Source organism: Sinocyclocheilus rhinocerous, unplaced genomic scaffold (assembly GCF_001515625.1).
Source record: "Sinocyclocheilus rhinocerous isolate Xijiao unplaced genomic scaffold, SAMN03320098_v1.1 scaffold315, whole genome shotgun sequence".
Lineage (NCBI taxonomy): Eukaryota > Metazoa > Chordata > Actinopteri > Cypriniformes > Cyprinidae > Sinocyclocheilus > Sinocyclocheilus rhinocerous.
Window position 1 is genome coordinate 102,369 of NW_015630423.1, and position 20,050 is coordinate 122,418.

The 20,050-nt window shown below is 37.3% G+C and overlaps 1 protein-coding gene and 1 pseudogene across 1 annotated transcript in view; both read right to left on the bottom strand.

Moving 5' to 3' along the window:
- LOC107740363 (calmodulin-alpha-like) overlaps nt 1–13,971 on the bottom strand; it is a 16,642-nt gene extending 2,671 nt beyond the window's left edge. Inside the window, exons 1-4 of the mRNA XM_016552788.1 lie at nt 13,708–13,971; nt 9,967–9,997; nt 2,150–2,293; nt 1,342–1,448 (exon numbers count right to left, since the gene is read on the bottom strand). Of these exons, the coding sequence (XP_016408274.1) occupies nt 1,342–1,448; nt 2,150–2,293; nt 9,967–9,997; nt 13,708–13,710 (285 nt within the window). The 5' untranslated portion in view covers nt 13,711–13,971. The remainder of the gene's footprint in view (nt 1–1,341; nt 1,449–2,149; nt 2,294–9,966; nt 9,998–13,707) is intronic.
- A 3,031-nt stretch (nt 13,972–17,002) lies between these two features.
- LOC107740395 (potassium channel subfamily K member 13-like) overlaps nt 17,003–20,050 on the bottom strand; it is a 3,721-nt pseudogene continuing 673 nt past the window's right edge.

Below are 20,050 nucleotides of genomic sequence, written 5' to 3' on the forward strand. Positions count from 1 at the left end.
AACTTTTGAGTGAGTAAATGATGGTATAAAAATAAAACACTATGACAGAATTGACAGACTGATGACAGTTTTTTTTCTTATTTTTGGGTGAACTATTCCTTTAACGATAATAAAACAACAAAATGCAAAGAAAAAAATCACTCACTATTCTTGACTGAAGATCTTTAAAACAGTTGTATTAGGAATCAGTCTATATAGTGTTTTATTTTTATATTTGTTCATTCAATTTCTTAAATGCTCCTGCTAAATACACCTATTGTACCTGAAAATAAAGCAGTTTGTTTTATTTGTATATTATGTGTAGTTGGTAATGTGTATCTTTGTTCTTATTTTTTAATAACAAAGATAAAATAATGACAAAGATTTTTATCTTCGCCCACTTTGGCCAAAATATCTGCCTTTTTTTAATTTAATTTTGTTACCTTGAAAGGCTTTGTCTTTATAATAGGGAAATTAGTTTGACTGTTATGCTCAGACAACTTGCAAAATAGTAAAACCAACATGACAAAGAATCGTGATAAAATCGTGAATTGTGATATTTCTAAAAAAAATTGTGATATAATATTTTTCCAAATCGCCCACCCCTATCATGGACCAATGGCAGTTCGAAGAATGTTTTGCAAAAAACAAAAAAAAACAAAGATGTTTTTGACAAAATTTCACACTGGCGAGCTGTTTGAACTATTGAAACAAACTCCAAAGCACCTTTGTTTTTTTTGCCTTTTTTTTCACCTGTTCGTAACGTATCAGTAAATTTAGCTTGAAGCATATCGGAACCTTAAGAACTTTCATCTCTTCTTTTTCTGAAGGACACATGAAACATTAAAAATGTGATTTCATTTATATAATTATATTGATTGCTTTTAATTTATTTTATTTGGTTATGTTTGTGTTCAAATATCTGACTACAAAATATTCATCCCAAGCTCAAAGCAAGTGGAGAAGCAATCAAGAAAACCCAAAATCAACTCAAGCTGTTTCAAGCACTCTCTGCCAACGGCCTGCTGCAGCCTGTGCCCACATGGTGAATAATCTCACCCACTGTACGGAAAACACACCTGCGCAGTTCTTACGTAAACGCTTCACAGCAGCTACACGGTTTCAAAGTCAGCGGGTTGCCTGGATGACTAGTTGACTGGTCATTTTCAAGGAAGCCTTGTATATTTCAGCTGGTTTTGGTTCACCTGACCCTGAGAAGTGGGTCAGAAGTGTTCTTGTGTTCAAAAGCAGCTACCCTGAACCTTCATTAAGATTCTTCAAGATTACGTTTCATGAATCAGTTCAGTGCTTCATCAGGTTTCAAGTTCATGGCAGCTGCAGTTAACGGTGACATTTCCTCACCTTGTCAAAGACTCTGAAAGCTTCTCGGATTTCCTCTTCACTGTCCGTGTCCTTCATTTTCCGTGCCATCATGGTTAGGAACTCCGGGAAGTCTATAGTTCCGTTGCCTGTGGACAGATCATGTTGTTGCCATTTACCACAAGATTAAATGAAAAGTAAAAAAAACTTCCACCAGTGCATCTGCATGAGGCAGTAGACTTCAATATATTTCAAAGCTTCAACTTTTGCAAGCTTATGTCAAGATCTTCCAGAGAAGCCTGCCAATTTCTAAACAAAACCTTGTTACCTGCTGGCCAGATATAAACCTGTACACGCCTGGTTCTCAAAGGATGCCTGTAGCTTTCAGCACATCAGAATGCACTTCCTGACAGCTCTTGCCATTTTGATGTGTAATATGTATCGGGAGGTCCAAGAACGGCTCTCTATGGGCATGCTGACTGAGAATGAGACCAACCATCTTAGCACTTTTGGACTCACAGGGCGATCTTCGCCAATGCTAATCTGCCATCCTGAGAAAGACACTTAACACCAGCTTGATTTAGGACGGGGTGTCCAATCCTGCTCCTGGAGGGCCAACGTCCTGCAGAGTTTATCTCCAGGAAGTTTCCAGTAATTCTGAAAACCCTCATTAGCTGGTCCAGGTGTGTTTAATTATGACTGGAGCTAAAGTCTGCAGTATAGTGGACCTCCTTGAGCAGGATTGGACATAAGAAGCCACATAACTTTACCTGACTAAAATAAAGCACTTATTGTATCAAACAGAAAAGACAGCAGGACTGTGGAAAGTTATAATTGTTTGTGATCTTACCATCAGCATCTACCTCATTGATCATATCCTGGAGCTCGGCCTCAGTGGGGTTCTGACCCAATGAGCGCATCACTGTACCCAGCTCTTTGGTGGTAATGGTGCCATCGCCATCTTTGTCGAAGAGTGAGAACGCCTCCTTGAACTCTGTTTTGAATTACAAACATGTAAGTACAGTACATGTACTTTTTTGAAGTCTAAGCAACTCTTAAAACAGGGGGTAAGGTACTACTTTTGCAGTAAATAGCTTTCAGTATAGAATACTACTAGCAGTATATAAACTTTTCAGTTGTTATTATGGATGTCACGATGCACTCCGAGCCAGTTGAAAATCCATAAAAATGTGTGATGATTTTGTGATGAAGTCGGTTGAGATGTTCATTTAATTGTGAAACATTTGCGAGTGGAGGTTTATATGAACGAATCTCTGAGTGGAACAGTCTTCACTCTCATGAAGCCCATATGCTGTTTTTGTTTTGTTCAGATATTTTATATAGTATAGTTTCACAAAGCTCAAGTCAGATCATTCCGTTTTTGCTTCAAATTTTGGAATTATACAATCAAATTTAAATTAAAAAACGCTCAAGATTCACGTAAAGCCGGACTCACACTACAGGATTTTTAGCCCGATTTTCCCCTCCCGAGAATCAGAGCAAAAATCTTGTCGAGCACCTTGATCGGTCCCGATGTTCGGCGTGGATTATCTGTAGGGGTGCGCCGATCCGATACTCCGTATCGGTATCGCTCCGACACTGGCATTTTCTGTCGGACCGGTTATCGGTCAGAGGAGACCGATCCATATCCGATATTGTGCGTATACTATTCCGTGTTATTGTTAAGCCCCACGAAAGCCACAAAAACATCATAAAGCACTATAAAAAGTTTTCGTGCACTATATTTCAAGTGTTCTGAAGCCATTCCACAGTTTAATGTGAGGTACAGATGAATATTTAAGTAGTTAAATTCAAGTTAATGTAAACTCTTCTCTTCGCTGCGGCTGTCTGTCATCCTCCATTCAGCATTCAAACTGCGTGTCACGTTCGGTTACTACAGTCAAGACAATGAAACTCTCTCCAAGATGATTTAATGTTCCTAATATTATACTTGATCTGTAAATAAAGATAAATGGTTTTGCAAGACTTTATCTTGCTGGAGTTTAATTTTGTTTCTAAATAGTGTTCATTTCGACCGTGTTAGATCACAACACTATGTAGAGAGCACTAGTAGAGAGCACTTTGAATTGTTATTCACGAGCACAGTAACTGAGATTTAAAACTGTTAAAAGAAAAGGCTCAATAAACTATCGCACAGATTTAATACACTATGCATCAATGTCTCTTTCCTTTGTGCTTTGAACGTTTTTACGCGGAGCGCTGCGCGCTGTGACTCCGTGTTGCTTCAAGCGTATCATTCTGCGCACGGGATGCGCACAAGCGCTTTGTGCCGCTCTGTATTGGAGCCTTTCGTATCATAATACTTTTGCACAATGACAGATTATTAATAGCCTTTCTTGTTATATATATCATATGTTGCTGCCTCATTACTGTGCTATACATTTAGAAGAAATGTCTTTTAAATTTTATAATAGGCCCTATATATTTATATATAAATATTACTTTTTTCATGAATGTATTTTACAACCATACAAAGAGCAATGTGTAACATTTTACCAGATTTAGTCCAACACTTATTCACTTTTATTTGTTCCCCACTAAATGTTCAGCAGAAAAAAGAAACTCATAGGTTTAGAACAAATTGAGGGGGAGTAAAAGATGACAGAATTTTCATTTTTAGGTGAACTAACCCTAAGTGTGTATATGTGTGTATGTGTGTCTTTTGAAGGGAATGAAACTGAAAGGGAATGTCACATGCCTCAAACATCCACAGCTGAAGCGGCACGTAGAAGCTGCCATCAGCATCAGTGTGGATGCCATCAAAGCAAGGTTTGGTGGTTTGGTGAAGAATGAGGGGATCCAGACCATACTGGATTCTTTCAGAGTGCTCAACCCTGACACATGGCCAGAGGAACAAGCTAACTTACTTACCTTTGGAGATGACAGCATAGCAGACCTGGTGAAGCATTTTGAAAAGCCTCTAACAGAGTAAGAATTAATTTGATAAGGCACAGCATTGCCATTTGAGACACCTGTTGCATATGTGCAAACTCAAATTGCTCTGTTCTGTGTTTCAGAGCAGGGTGCAAAATTGCTACAATCCAGGATGAATGGCAAGGGCTCAAAATCCTAGTGAGCCAGAACTTCAGGGACAAAACCTACTCTGGCTTATGGGAGATGCTGCTGACAAAGGACCCCTACAAGCAAGACTACAAAGTAAGGCAGTGCAGTCCAAAATTGTCCAGACACAACTTCTATTTTTTATTTTTATTTAATTAATTTAAAATGTTGTCATCTTCCATAGAACATACTAGAGTTGGTGCAGATCATGCTGGTGCTCCCTATTTCTGCTGCCCAGTGTGAAAGAGGTTTTTCTGCCCAAAACCGCATCAAGAATTCAACAAGAAGCTGCCTTGGAGTGTCCACAACTGAAGACTTGATGCGGATCAGTTTAGAGGGGCCTTCATTAGAGCAATTTGATCCCAGTCCTGCTGTGGACCGCTGGCTAAGCTCAAAGCGGGCAAGACGTCCTGCTTACAAAAGCTGCTGGGTATTAGGTAAAAACACATTATTTAATAAATTTTCATTGCGCCCCTAAAATTCTTTAATGTGCTCCTAAATTTTTCAACTTAGGAGCACATGTGCTCCTTCTGAAAAAAGTAAGCGTCAAGCCCTGTTGATTATATATTTTTTTCTGTTTGTTATTTTTTCTTTATAAGAAAGTTGTCTATATTAAGTAGATTGTGTGTAACACACAAAAGAGTGATGATCAGTTCAACACACATTGAGGTATAGAAATTCTACACTGATTAACAAAACTGCGCTGGTATCGGATCGATATCGGATTGGTTCTGAAAAAGTGGTATCGAGCCACCCCTAATTATCTGGTAATGCGAGGCGTTCACCGATCGAATCTTGCACCTCCTGATCTACTCGCACACAAATCGGGGCTGCCCTGATTAATATCAAACATATTTGATATTTAGGATTTAAGTCAGGATGATGATGGCTATATGATTACATCAGTACTTTCACAATAGCCAATGCGCGACCGCAAAACAGCTGCTGTACGGCTCCGTTGGATAGTGGAGACGGAGGAAACTGCTACTTGTCGTTTTGTAGTAACACGACTGTCTGAATAATGTGTCGAAAACGTATCACAACCATAAGGAGAAAGAGAAGTGCTGGGGTGAAATCGCCTCAGTTTTGAACGTACCGGGTGAGTGCAGAAAGCTGCTAGCACGCTAGCTAACATATGTAAACATAGCTGACAAGCTGCTGCGTGATCTTAATAATATCTTGTAGTGTTTGATGCGCCACGATTTTCAAATCTTGTAGTGTGTGCATGTTTAAGGTTTAAAGGAAGATAATCTGCAAAGATTCTCCTTATGTGTGTGCTGCAACCAGATTCCATAATCAGTTAGGATTTTAAAACTCCTGTAATGTGAGCCCGGCTTAAGCAGCAGCTTTGTTTGGATCGTGATTAAAATGCAGTGGTTGCCTCTAATTTTAAATGCAAAGAGCACAGGCAAAGCCTAATGCTGGGTACACACCACAAGATAATCGGGCTGATTTTAGGCCGCTTTCTCCCCTTCCGACAATTCTAGGTAATGTCCCGATTATCTTGGTGGTTCTAAAGATTATCTTATCAGATTTTCCTGTGGTGTGTGGTGTGCTAAGAGTGACTGAATCTGCTCAGAAGAACGTCAGAGGCGCCCCGATCTTGAATCGTAAATATTCAACATTTACGATCAGAAATCCTGATGTGTGGGGGGGAACCCCGAGGACACCACACACTATAGGAGCAAAACGGTTAAATCTAGGAATTTTTGTCCTCATGTTTGTGGTCTCTCACATTTTGAAGATCTTATAAGATTTTAAAAATCTTTTAGTGTGTTCCCAGCATTAGTTAGTTTATATGAAGAGATTTCTTTTATACGTGTTATTTATTTATTTGATTTGGAATTTGTTTTAAAATTTCAGTTTAGTTTTGTTGACATTTAAATTTCACAAAGAAACGTAGTACAGCATTCTGTTTGATAAATAATAAAAGGACACATTTTCATTTATAATTTTTCTTAAATCTCAATTTGTTAAAGCAGCACTATGTAACTTTTGGCGCTCTAGTGGTTAATAAACAGAACTGCACACATCCCACGGAAGACCACACACTATAGGAGCAAAACGGTTAAATCTAGGAATTTTTGTCCTCATGTTTGTGGTCTCTCACATTGAAGATCTTATAAGATTTTAAAAATCTTTTAGTGTGTTCCCAGCATTAGTTAGTTTATATGAAGAGATTTCTTTTATACGTGTTATTTATTTATTTGATTTGGAATTTGTTTTAAAATTTCAGTTTAGTTTTGTTGACATTTAAATTTCACAAAGAAACGTAGTACAGCATTCTGTTTGATAAATAATAAAAGGACACATTTTCATTTATAATTTTTCTTAAATCTCAATTTGTTAAAGCAGCACTATGTAACTTTTGGCGCTCTAGTGGTTAATAAACAGAACTGCACACATCCCACGGAAGAACATTCCAACCGGAGCTACTTCTCTAAGTTTATGTCTATGGCGATTCACGCAGGTATGTGTTACTCCGCAGCGGTGACGACCGACCAGGCTACAATAGTCCAAATAGAATGCTGCGTTCAAGTCCTCCTGGGACGTTCGTACTTACGAGTTGACAAGTCGTAATTACGACGTCAGGTGCGTTCAAGTCAGTTTAGTCGGCACAAGATGGCGGTGTACCTTCTTTTAATAAATTACAAGAAAATACAACAGGGTCTGTTAACTCTGCTTATAGAAAATGAAGAGCAAAGAATTCGCATCAGGTGTGTTTTGCATTTCATGAAAGCCCTGTTTAATTATGATAGAAGAGAGAACTAAACATTCAAACATCTGCTTACACTTTAGGCCTGTGGCTGTTTTATTAAGCTAATTTTATTTTTTTTATTTCGATTTTGGCTTCTAAGGATTATACAAAAGAAGACATGAATAACTTCTTTCCCTTCACAGCGGTGCGCATTCGTTCCTCCCTAAAACCCAAACTTAACGTCAGAATCAGCTCAATCGGTGATTGTTGTAAGATGCCGTCTTTACTGTTGCTAAATTGCGGGACATGTTTGATAAAACGTTGAAAGCACAATCCGCACAAGAGACGCTGTTCCTCAGGCTGAAATGTGTGCGAGCGGTGCGCTCCAAAACGGACAAGCAAATTACACTTTGAGCTTCGGGCGCATGTCCAAACGATCGAATACACACAAAAATGTCAAAATGGCCGGCTTGGAGAGTATTTACTTAAACACAGTTTATGTCTTAAGTGGAGGAGAACAGTTGGGAGAAAATCCGATGTGTGTCAATATATTGTCTTAAAGTGACAGACTGGCGCTTGGGCCATCAAAATGCAAATCTGCTCTTAATCTGAATAACGTTATAGCTTTAATAAGCATTAATCTATCAATACATACACTGAAAACTATGCAGTGCTCATTTACATTTGATTACTTTTAGATTTCTTTTGTAGGCTATTACTTACCTGAACAGTAATGTTAGTAGAACTTAATGGAAGAATTAAAGCACTGTTTATTTCATTTAATTTGTATATTTGTTTTATTGTATTGGTCAGTTTGTTTTACTTTGTTTCTTTGTTCATGTTCTTACTGTATCTTATCTTATGTATAAAACACTAAAAATGCCTGCACACTGGTGCATTTACAAATTGATGTTTTATATTCATTTCATTAAATATTTATTTTACATTTCAGAATATAAAGCAATGTTAATTCAGCTCTTAATTTGTCATATATATATATATATAAAACAAAAAGTACCGATAAGAATACCGTTAAAGTACCGAATCCATAAGCAGTATCGGTAAGAGTAGTAATACCGTTAAAACCTTAACGATACCCATCCCTAACCGTAGTGATTCGGATTAAGACAAAAACGCGGTTTGGAAGATGAATTCATGATGTACCCGCTCATTACATACATTTTGCAAATTTTGAACACAGAAAAAGTTACATAGTGCTGCTTTAAAAGAGAAAATTGTATTGTGAAATCAGTACTGTGAATTCTATCACATTGTGACTTGAGTGAATCGTTACATCCCTAGTTTTTATTAAAAAAAAAATACTATGTGAAAATATGTCAGTGGAATCAAATGAGTCAAGAAAGAGATTTATTTAAAAAAATAAAAAAACATTTTAAACCATACCAGGTGCCGTTGATATTACTTCCTGTATGACTAATTCACTGGACATGATAAATCAAGATTACAGTGCATTGCATTGTAGGACACAGAAATCCATGTACTAACCCTAAAGCTCAAAGTATACTTCCGTTTTTTTTTTTTTTACAGGTACTCTAGTGTATACATCCAGTTGAAAACGTAGCCTTTCAAAGTATTCTCCATTTGACGCAGACGGTCGACATACGCACTCTAGCAATTTTCATCTTTGTACACTGGCTGCACTATTTTTCTCCATAAGTTATGGCAGATAAAAATATCTTTGTACTTTTTTAAACTAAAAAAAAAACAAAATTGGGCAGTGTGCACCCTCGCATGCGTGTAAAAACTGAAGTATACTTTGGGCTTAACCTTCTTGCACATTTTGGGAAGTAGGTCATCTGGGCACTCAGTGTATAAAGAAAATGTGCATACTACCAAAAGTACACTACAAAGTGTGAAAATAGCATGGTAGTGTGCCAATCACAACCACTGTCTTGTTTAGCACTTCGCCTCATTCAAAAAGCTACAGCATTAAAGCAGAAAATTACACACCCCCCATTTAGGCCAAGATATTATCACACTTTTAAAATTCTCTCATATATCCAGAATTAAAATACAAATTACACTTGCTAAGGGAAAGAAAATCAAAAGAACAAATAGAATGTCAGTTTATATCTTTTCAAAATCCGCTTTTTAAAAAAAATCATTTTAAGTCATATTGCGGCCCCCGTGGAAGTGCGCTAAGACCCCCTAGAGGGTCCTGATCCTTTGGACGAGAACCATGGTACTAGACAATTTTTCAGCCAATGTTACTTGACAGTGAATCTCAAGAAATATGAGGGGCAGGGAATGGGTCTGTCAGCCCATACTTAATGAGGTTGCTTTGAGCCTTAACATGTTATTGAGGTTGCAATATGGTGCGTGTATTAGGGCTGTGCAATTAATCGAAATCGAATCAAAATCGCGATTTGAGACGTTGCGATTTCCTAATCGCAAAGCCTGCGATGTGGACGCGATATTACTCTGTTCCAGAGCATATGCATGACTGCCAGCCTTGAGTTGCAGTCTTACTTGCCCTGGGCAAGAGTGAGCGCACCTCCGTTCTCCCCAATCAGCACTGCTCTAGCCAACTGCGTAAACACCCACCATTAAAAAAAAAATAAATAAATAAAAACGGAAAGCGGGAGAGAGACAGAGTGGGATTATGGCGTCTACTGGGTCAGATCGATAGTTAGGCAAATTAAAACTAAAGAAAACCGTATGCAACTTAAGCTTCGAAATGACAGACAACTTGCAAATTTAAAATCGCAAATCAAATCGCAATCGCAGTATCTGTCAAAAAAAAAAATCACAATTTTATATTTTCCCCCAAATCGCACAGCCCTAGCGTGTATGTGTGTGCACTGATGATGTAATGTGTAAGACAGCTTTAGTGGCCCTTTTGAAGCTGACTGTCAGAGTTCACTCACCAGCGATCTGTTCCTCGGTCAGCTGATCTGCCTGTATTGGGAAAAAGAGAGAGAGAAAGAGGAAGTCAATCAGCTCAGTGCCACATCACTATCAGAAAAGCTCCAGTTTTGCAGTGCTCACACACACACCTCTGACTAAATGAGTATAATGAAAAACATGCATAAAAATATCCACGGCAGTTATAATTAGACAGTGCCACCTTAGGGGGTCATGAATGCGACACACTTAAAATGATTGCGCTTCTCTCTGACACGGAGTTCGTTATTCAATTATTAAATAGGAGAGGATTCATCTGTACACGTGATTCACTCTGCATGATTCAGCTGTGTCTTTTCTTAGAGGAGGCAGCAGAACACGCTCCCTTGTATTCAAAGGCGGGTGATTCATAAAGCTTGGAGCTTAAAATGGACAGGGTGTAAAATGATCCATGAGGAAACAGCGGACATGGATCTGACTCATCCACATACGAGGCAATGACTTTAGCTTTAACACATTTGGCTCGCCATTTGTGAGATGAGAAAACGACTGATATAAATGGTTCTCTCAATAACAGGAGGGCACAGCAAAGCACAAGATACACACCTGCGCATAATACATTTTGTACTGTAAAATCGCAACAGGAAACTGTGCTGCCTATTTTACAACATGGGTCAATCAATGCAAATAATAATTACTTACATAGCTCTTCTATGATGAGCATATTTTAAATTATTAAAAATTATTGTGATATTTTTTTGGGGGGCGGGGGCATGGAGCAGGAAAAATGGCATGATTACAATATCTGGACAGCTGTATCAACAAAAAAAGAAATAAAATTAAATTCTTGCAAAGAAAAACGAGCTTTTATTATTATTTCTTAATGAAAAGTTTTTAAACAATCAATACAGCTTGACAGCTTCTATTGCATATTAAAATTTTTAAAAACTTTTGTCTAAAATAAAGCCATGTGGTGCGACCAACAAAGTCATGGTTCAAACAACATGCAGAAAAAAAAATTATATTATAGAGAAGGCCCCTGCAGACCCTCGTGACTGTGTGTCAAAGTCAATGTGTATCTTAAAATATCAGATAATTTGTCCTTATAAAACAAGGCAAGATTAAGGCAGGCCATAAAATGTCATGGGCTGTGTCTGAAATCACCCCATATACCTATAATGCAGTGTGAGGCTCGTGCCGAATGAATTCCCGCGCTTGGCCAGAAGATGGTGACTGCAGCGGAATCATCCATCCATCTATTTTCCAAAACGTTTGTCCAATTTGGGTATAGCGGAAAATCATACAGGTATAAATTTATTATTAATTGATTATTAAATAGTTTAATGGAGGTTTATTCATGCTAGTTTCCATGACAGAATTCAAGATAAATCTTTATTACTACTGGAGTTGGCACAAAAAGCACAATGTAAAAGTGGCAGCCCTTCTGGTACACTCAGTGTCCAAATTTGCTTACTCATTTTCATTCATTATATTAGTGAACTAATAAAAATAGCAAATGAGGGTATGGAGGCGATTTTGAAAACAACTACATGTCAGACTTATAAAAATTATAGGCCAATTTATGAATTCATATTTATTGATAATTGCGGAATTAAAAAAGAAAAGTTATACCTTGAAAAAAAAAAAAATCACTGCCATTCAATGGTTTGGGGTCAGTAAGATTTTATGTTTTGAAAGAAGTCTCTTATGCTCAACAAGGCATCATTTATTTTTTTTACCAGAGTTTTAAATAAACGTTTTCTTTTTGAATATATTTTAAAACGTAATTTATTCCTGTGACGCAAAGCTGAATTTTCAGCATCATTACTCCAGTCTTCAGCGTCACATGATCCTTCAGAAATCATTCTAATATACTGATTTACTGCTCTAGAAACATTTATTATTATCAATGTTGTAAACAGTTGTGCTGCATACTATTTTTGTGGAAACCATGATTTATTTTCTTTCCCAGGACTCTTTGATATTATAAAGAACAACATTTATTATATTTCTCAAATAACTCAAATCCCAAACTTCTGAATGGTAGCATATTTTTTTACTTTTTTAACATTTTGTGTAGACTCGCATTCAAAGTTTAAAGAAAATGTTAACATAACGTTGTTTGGTTATACCAATTGACATTTTATTAAATTGAATCTAAAAAAAAACTGCACTTTTCTTGATCATATCACTGCTCATTTGCATAAATTTGACTTTTGTTATCTCTATCGCGAAAACCGATTAATCCTACTGAAAAGGAATCTTGAGTGACTCCGAGTATCACAAACAATGCTACTCCTAGAAACAGAAGAAATCTATTACTCAAACTCCAGGCTAGTAGTGCAATGCAATGGCGGCCCTCCATTCAGACTGTATCAGACATCAGCTGCACACATGCCCTCCAGGACCAGCTGCACACGGATGGTTAAATGCCTGGTTTGGATGCAGGTGGGCAGCCGTCTCCGTTGCTTCCGGCTAACATATTCTGCGCGCTGCTTCTCAAGCCCGTTACCGCATTTCAATGACTGCAGCAATTAGTGTGGATTAAGTGTGGAGCATGAGCGGACAAATGTTTGTCCTCTCCGAGTTGCAGTCCAATTTGATGAGCGAGTGCGGGCGTCTGCACTGCAGATCCAGTGTCAGCGTGTTGCTGCACCAGCTATGATTTGGTTCAATGCAGGGGGAAAGGGGGAGGGGGACAACCGGGATCCGTCACTGCAGTTCAGCATGCTGCAATATGCAACCTCACTGTCCACTCCATTCATATTTACGCCTTATACAGCTATATGATCATCTTGGGGCTGCGTGATGTTGAATCGCTTTTTTTTTTAAACAACCGGTGCGCAACAGCTACCCTACATGTTGCAACTTTGGCCCATGCAAATGCAACAGAGAGACAGTCTCATATCCGCAGGACGTTTGCAAACTTTGTGAACGTGCATGCAAAGCAAATACATGGAGGCAAAGCAAGCTAAGCGACAGATTCTTCCAGAAATGAGGAACTTGAGCGCATATGCTTTGCTGATGGTTATTTTTACACCACCACGCCCACACTTATCCTTCTGTTAAAGGCAATGAGCTCAGCCCATGTAAAATTAGCAGCCAGTCACTGTTCACACACCGAGATAAGCAGAAACACTGCGTAAAGGCAACACGCATGATGCGTTGCATACTTAACTTGCAATAGAAATATGCATCCGAGAGGCACTCAAAAGCTGTCAGCGCTGTGAATTTACATCATGCATATTTGCAATGCAATACAAAGCATGCATTTGCAACCACTAGGGTCTACTGTGACCAAAAACGGCTAGTTTGCATTAAAGAATATTCAAGAAACCGAATACAGAAACTGGTGCGCATGTGATTGAGACTTCAGCTGGCGCGAGAGCAATAGCGGGAGCGCGTTAAACTGCAACGTAACTAGCCTAATTTATCCATTTCTAAAATCTCTTTTAGATTAATTCATATTGAATCGTACATTATTTTCCTTTAATATACATAACACATGTTAATGTGCATCTGCTGGATAGCGCTAACTGGATAATTAGCAGTTTGTTTAAATAAAACATCGATGTGTTGCTACGCATTTTCACTTTTACTAAACCCTACGCAATCTTTATGCGTTCGACATCACAAACGGTAAAGAGAAAGCTTAAATAATTGGTACAATTATTATTAGCTGTCAAACGGTCTGACAGGATGCTAAAGTGGCTAAACCGTTAGCTAAGAAAAAAACAACAACATAAACATCAGGCTGTACTTACCATCCTTAAAAAGGCCCGTCAGATAAATGTGTGTAAAATCAGCAGCAGAAAGCTGTTTGTGTTTTAAACGTTGACGAGTAAACGCAGGATCTGTCCCTGTGTGTGTATGTGAGTGAGTGAGTGAGCCAGACTGAGGTGTAGTAATGCGCCACCGCTGCGCTCTGGCCTCATTTACGCTGTATCCCTCCGCGCCAGCTTCATCTCATTACCGCACACTCACAGCTGAGTGTGAGGATGAATTGGCAATATGCCACCCACAGATACATTCTCCTACTGTGGTTTATCTTCCACTTTGGTGGATTATAAATAGAGTGTGAATTGTAGTGAATATAACGAATTTCGGGTTTCGACCGTTTGCTTTACGGCTGCGATCCGATTCCGGTCATTTTCAGCAATGCTTTTTGTGAGAAGGAAAATTAGATCAGTTCAGATCTAATTTTCAAATCATTTGTGCTGTATAAACAAATCATAGTAATGTAATACTATTCTCGAAAAAGGTTTGTTTATACTTATGCCTTTTTATAAGCAATCTAATAACTGGACCCTGAATCTAGGCCTATACAAAAAAATACTGTTTTGTTTGGATTAAAAGCCCACCTGCAACAAAATAATTCTACAGTGGAAAAGATAAATAAAAGTTTACTTCTTTTGTGGCTTAGCGAATATTCTGGTTAAATTTCAATAAAAAGAATCCCCAATATCTATCATAGTATCAGCATAATGATCAGTGTTGACCATCTAAAGCAGTGAGCCTCAAATCTGGCTGGCGAGATCCACTTTCCTGCAGAGTTTAGCTCCAACCCTAATCAAACAACTATACCTGTGATTTTCTAATGATCCGGAAGACATTGATTAGCAAACTCGGGTGTGTTTGATTAGGGTTAGAGCTAAACTCTGCAGGAAAGTCAATCTCTCGAGCCAGATTTGAGGATCACTGATCTAAAGCATTGGCTGCCACAATATAGATATCATGCACTCTTTTTTAATGCACAATTTTTTAAAATTAAGTTTATACATCATCTACTCTAAAAGCTGAATAAATACGCTTTCCATTGACGTATGGTTTGTTAGGATAGGACAATATTTGGCTGAGATACAACTATTTGAAAATCTGGAATCTGAGGGTGCAAAAAAATTAAAATTAAGTTTTGATATATTTACAGTAGGAAATTTACAACATATCTTTATGGAACATGATCTTTACTTAATATCCTAATGATTTTTGGCATAAAAGAAAAATCGATAATTTTGACTTATTGTTAGCTATTGCTACAAATAGTGCTACTTATGACTGGTTTTGTGGTCCAGGGTCACAATTCATGTTTGCCCCTTAGTGTGCTGCAGTGATGATGTGTTTTTGTAGGCCAACCCAGAAGTTAACATCACCCTGGTTCTCCTGACAAAAAGCCAATTGAATTTTTATTTTGGGGTCTTGTAGAAAATAAGCTTTGTGAACAACAAGATTTTATGCTGTTTTGTTTATCATGATAATTTTCACAAATTAACACAACCTTTATAAATTATAACTACACCACGGTTGCACAGCATCAACACCATAAGCTTCCTAGGACAATTCATTCAGTATTTGTTTAAAATCCTTAGCATTTGGCTGTAAAATAGACTAATGAGTAGATAAGTTTACCTGTTTGTGAGGATGTTTAATGTTCCTGACGATCTCTGTAGTCTCATTTATCTGGCTGCCAGATCTGCGAAACAATCAAAACAGTGTTTTCATAAATAAATCGTCTTACCTTAAAATCGATGACTTACCTTTGGTGGGTGTGGTAATCCTTTATTTTTAAATTATTTGAAAATGAACTGTATGCAGTTCACAAAATATTCCTAACAAGCTTTACATAAGTGGAAATGCTTCCGTAGATGACATATTCTTTCTTTAAACATTTGCTAGTAACAATTCTGGAAAGATCCACCAATCTGTTAAAACACATGCCCCTTCCTTACAAAAATCTCTTTGCTTTGTCTCAGCTAAGGTTTTATAATATAAATAATATATCATTTATGTATATGTCAAACCTTAAACCTTAGGAAAAAATCAGCCCACAGCAAGTGTAAAAGTAGCCCAGTTCTGCAGCATAACCATGGACTTGGCAACCATAGTCAGCTGGGAAGCTGGGCTCTTCAAATCTGGTCCTGGAGGACCACTGACCTGCAGAGTTTAGCTCCAACCCTGATCAAACTTACCTACCTGTGATTTTCTAGTGATCTTGAATATGTTGATTAGCTTGATCAGGTGTGTTTGATCAGGGTTAGAGCTAAACTCTGCAGTGCAGTGGCCCTTCAGGACCAGATTTGAAGAGCCCTGCTTTAAGGTCTACTCTTTCAGCGCTACTCTTTTAGTGTGGTTTTGCAGTCCATGCAGCACTGAAAAAAAAATGGACAAAACAGTGGATCATGCACTGGGCATTGGCTGTACGTTATTTATGAATCATGATGTCTTTGTAACATACACTTGTTCCACATCAAAATGTTTTTTTTTTTTTTTTACTTTTCACCACCACTTATTTTAAATCACCATTCAGTGCTATGACTCAGTGGAAACATAATGGTATGACAGTTTTGGCCACTGCTTTGTGGTTTGGTAATTAAAGTTATTATAGAGAATGGCTGATGCTTTTCTCCTTTGTGATGATTTAATGGAAAATACCTCACAGAGCAGTACAAAGTCAAGAAAGACTGCATCTTGGAGGCTTCCAGATGGACCATCGGCAAAAAAAACAAGAACCAATGTATTCCACTATGAATTAATTAAATGTATATTCTCTGAATTGTGTGTCCATTTAAATGACTCTCTACTCAAAATTGTGTGCACTGTAAAGAATATTCTTATATAATATTTTTTACGGTAAAAATTGCTATGGCCAGAAATTCACCAAAAATGTTCTGGTATTATGGTATTATCTCACAACTTATAACTGTATATTTCATTAAGTGATATAATTTTAATACTGTATACCAATCTACTTCAACTAGGCTACCAAAATTAATAACTTAAAATGCACTAATAACCACCACAATAGTACATGTGGCACAAAGATGTCCGATATAGGCCTAATTGAAATAATAATGTATATCTTTAAGCCAATTTCTAACTTACATTTTGAATAAAAATATATTTTATAAACTAACAATAATGGAAACTATAGGCTGGAAAACTTGTTCAAATGTTATAGAATGATATGATAGAATGATAGGACCTAATGACTGCAGGTATAAGGACAGTAAATGAAAAATCCAATTCAGAATGCTTTAATTTATTTCAGAGCTGGTTGGTTGGTTTAAGAGTTTGAACTCTTTATTAATGAATAAAATTATTTAAATCAATAGCTTTACAATTTCATTGCATTGTGGGGATATTATGGTGAAACAAACAAGAAAGTATTACTGTTTTACAAAAACGAATCACGTGACATTTCCCTTCACAAGTTGGGAGATTTAATTTAGTTCAGAATGTCCTCTATTGTAAAATAAAGATAATTTTACTGTAAAAGTACATATATTAAGTCTATAACATAGATTTGCACCCTAAATTACAAGTTAATTTACACTTTTAACTTCCAAATAAAACTAAATGCATTAACCTATTAAATCTAATATACATTTTTACATACTGTAGTAGCTTACAGTTAAGCCGTTTATCAGTTTTCACTGCATTTCTTTTTACAGTACTGGCTTTGCATTAATGTTTGTCTCTTGCTGCTGATGATTTGACATTGCAACTGTTCTCACATCCTCCCGCACACTATGATGATGACTAAGGTGACAGTTCTTGCTGAGAGCACCGAAAACGTCTTTCTCTGTATCATCAATCGAAAGTTTGTCCGAATCTCTGATTTCATGTTCAAAGGTTGGGCCACTGTTTGCTGTGTCCAGGCTCTGGCACACGGTTTCTACTGTAGTGCTGGCACACTTACACTTGCTCTTGGAGGGGAGAGAGGCCTTGACCACATGACAGGTGCCGTGATGGTTGCTTGTGTTCTGGATCTGCTGATTGGCCAGTTCTTTGACTTTCAGACTTGTGATGGAGCAGCAGCCCCAAGACCGACAGCAATGCAGACTGAATAGCTTGGCCAAAATCCAGTTCAACATCTGTTTGATGATGATGGCGGTGACGCTGAAAAGAGAATAGGTGCAGCTCACTCCAAGGATGATCATTAAAGAGTTGGCTATCTGGTAGACCCAACGTGCTTCATAGTGGGCCTTCTGTCCACTCACCATGTCGCCGAAACCCATGGTGCTGAAAGCCACGAAGCAGAAGTACATAGACTCTAGGTAGCTCCAATCCTCCATGGCTGAGTACAGACCTGATGCTCCGCAGTTCACCAAAATCGCAACTGTTGCCAAAATGAGGGTTACATAGTAAACAGAAGGTTTCCAGTCCTCCTGCTCATCTCCATGTTCCAGCTGTGTGTTCAAATTGGGGACAATGTGTCTTTTACTCAGCTTCGTTTTTTGTTTTTGCTTTCGACATCTGCGTGTGAGGAATGTAATCAGCATTATCATGTGTTCCAGAAAGAGGTTGAAGAACAGAATGGTGGCTGCGCAGCCTATCAGCCCATAGAAGATAAGGAAGATTTTTCCATTGAGTGTAGTGGGTGCTGCCATACCGAAACCTGATATGGACACAGAAATGTAGCTAATGAAAAAGAACAGTGGAGTAAAGAGTGGTTCGATAATATATTTTTTCATTTAGATTTGATGGATATTTTTCAATTTTCTGAAAAAAAGGTTTTGCAACAATTTAGACACAATGTTCCCAGTTAAGGCTTGTTCACACTTAAAAGGATTAACTATAAGGATAACTATAACAATAACTATATTAGTGCCCACAACAAATTAGTGACTATTTAATGTGACTGGTGACAAAATTGAGCATTTTGCATGCATTATATACTAAACAGAACATTATCATCCATCGGTGTGGACGATAGTTATTGTTGTTGGTGTGAACAGGCCTTAAGTGTTTGAGCTCTTGGTTGGAAGGATTCTGTTCAGCTTTCAATGTTTTTATCAGCTGAAAAAAAAAACTGTTCTAAAATGATTCCAGCGATATCGTTCGATATATGTGTTGTTATCATTATAGCGACTTATCAAAGCTTTATACTTGTCTAATTTACTTCACAAAAAAAGCCAAAGCTGAATCAACTGACGCACAAAAGTGTTTTGTTTTTTAATTAATCAGTGTTTTGAAATGATTCAGTTGAGTGAATGATGATTCAATAATTCATTCATCAGTTGTTGCTTAGCGTTTGAATGAATCAGTGTTTTTGAAAGAATGAAAGAAAGATTAATTGACTTAATCATAAAAACAGTAGCTTTTCGTCATCTACTGGCATAATGAAACGGTCACTGTAAATCCACTGTAAAACTTACAGACTAGCAAACCTGTCTGGAATGTGCAAAAACGGGGCTGAATAGCATACTTCTCCACTACTTCTGCAATATAAAACTACTATGAGCAGAAATACTAAGAGTGGTATGGTAGTATGCTATTCTGGATTCAGTCTGACAAGTGTAATGACAGACTACAAAAAAAAGAGAAACTATAGTACAGTTCTACTGCAACAAAATCAAGATTTTCATCAACTTTAAGTTGCTCATTCGATAATCTTGAGGTAACAATTTGTTGTGTTATGCAAGCAAGATGACATTTACAGATTCCACTTTGTATACCGACACACTACACATTAGATTGGACATTGTACATTTTAAGAGCTGTTTACATGTATCCATGATTACAAGCTATTATGATGTGAGCTCTGGGTATTTTAATCAGGAAATTGATTTTCTTGCTATTTCACCACTAAAAGATAAGCACAGCAGGTAATAAAAGAAGGATGTTAAAGATTGTTATCATGTGTAAACAGTTATTCTACCCTGAAATGTATGAACATGTTGATTCTTCCAAAGGCTAATGACTATATGTAGTCTATAAGTGGGAGAAATATTAGTATGCTTCTTCAAACACAGGGACAAATATATGGAGAGAAAAGGTCACGTAGGAGGAATAAACAAACTTTCTGTCAAGAAAGAGAATTGCGTTAGTGGCTAATTACCACATAATTATTATAATTATAATTACCACATACACCCAACCACACAGATGAATTATTTACAACTTGTTGTTATTTTTAATAACTAAATAAAATTATTAGATTATGTGGAAAGTAAAAATATATACATATGTTTTGTGTTTTTATTCTTCTGAATGTAGATTTTGAGAAAAGGCTGGATAGACAGATAGACAGACAGACAGACAGACAGACAAACAGACAGATAGGCAGATAGGCAGATAGATAGACAGACAGACAGACAGACAGACAGA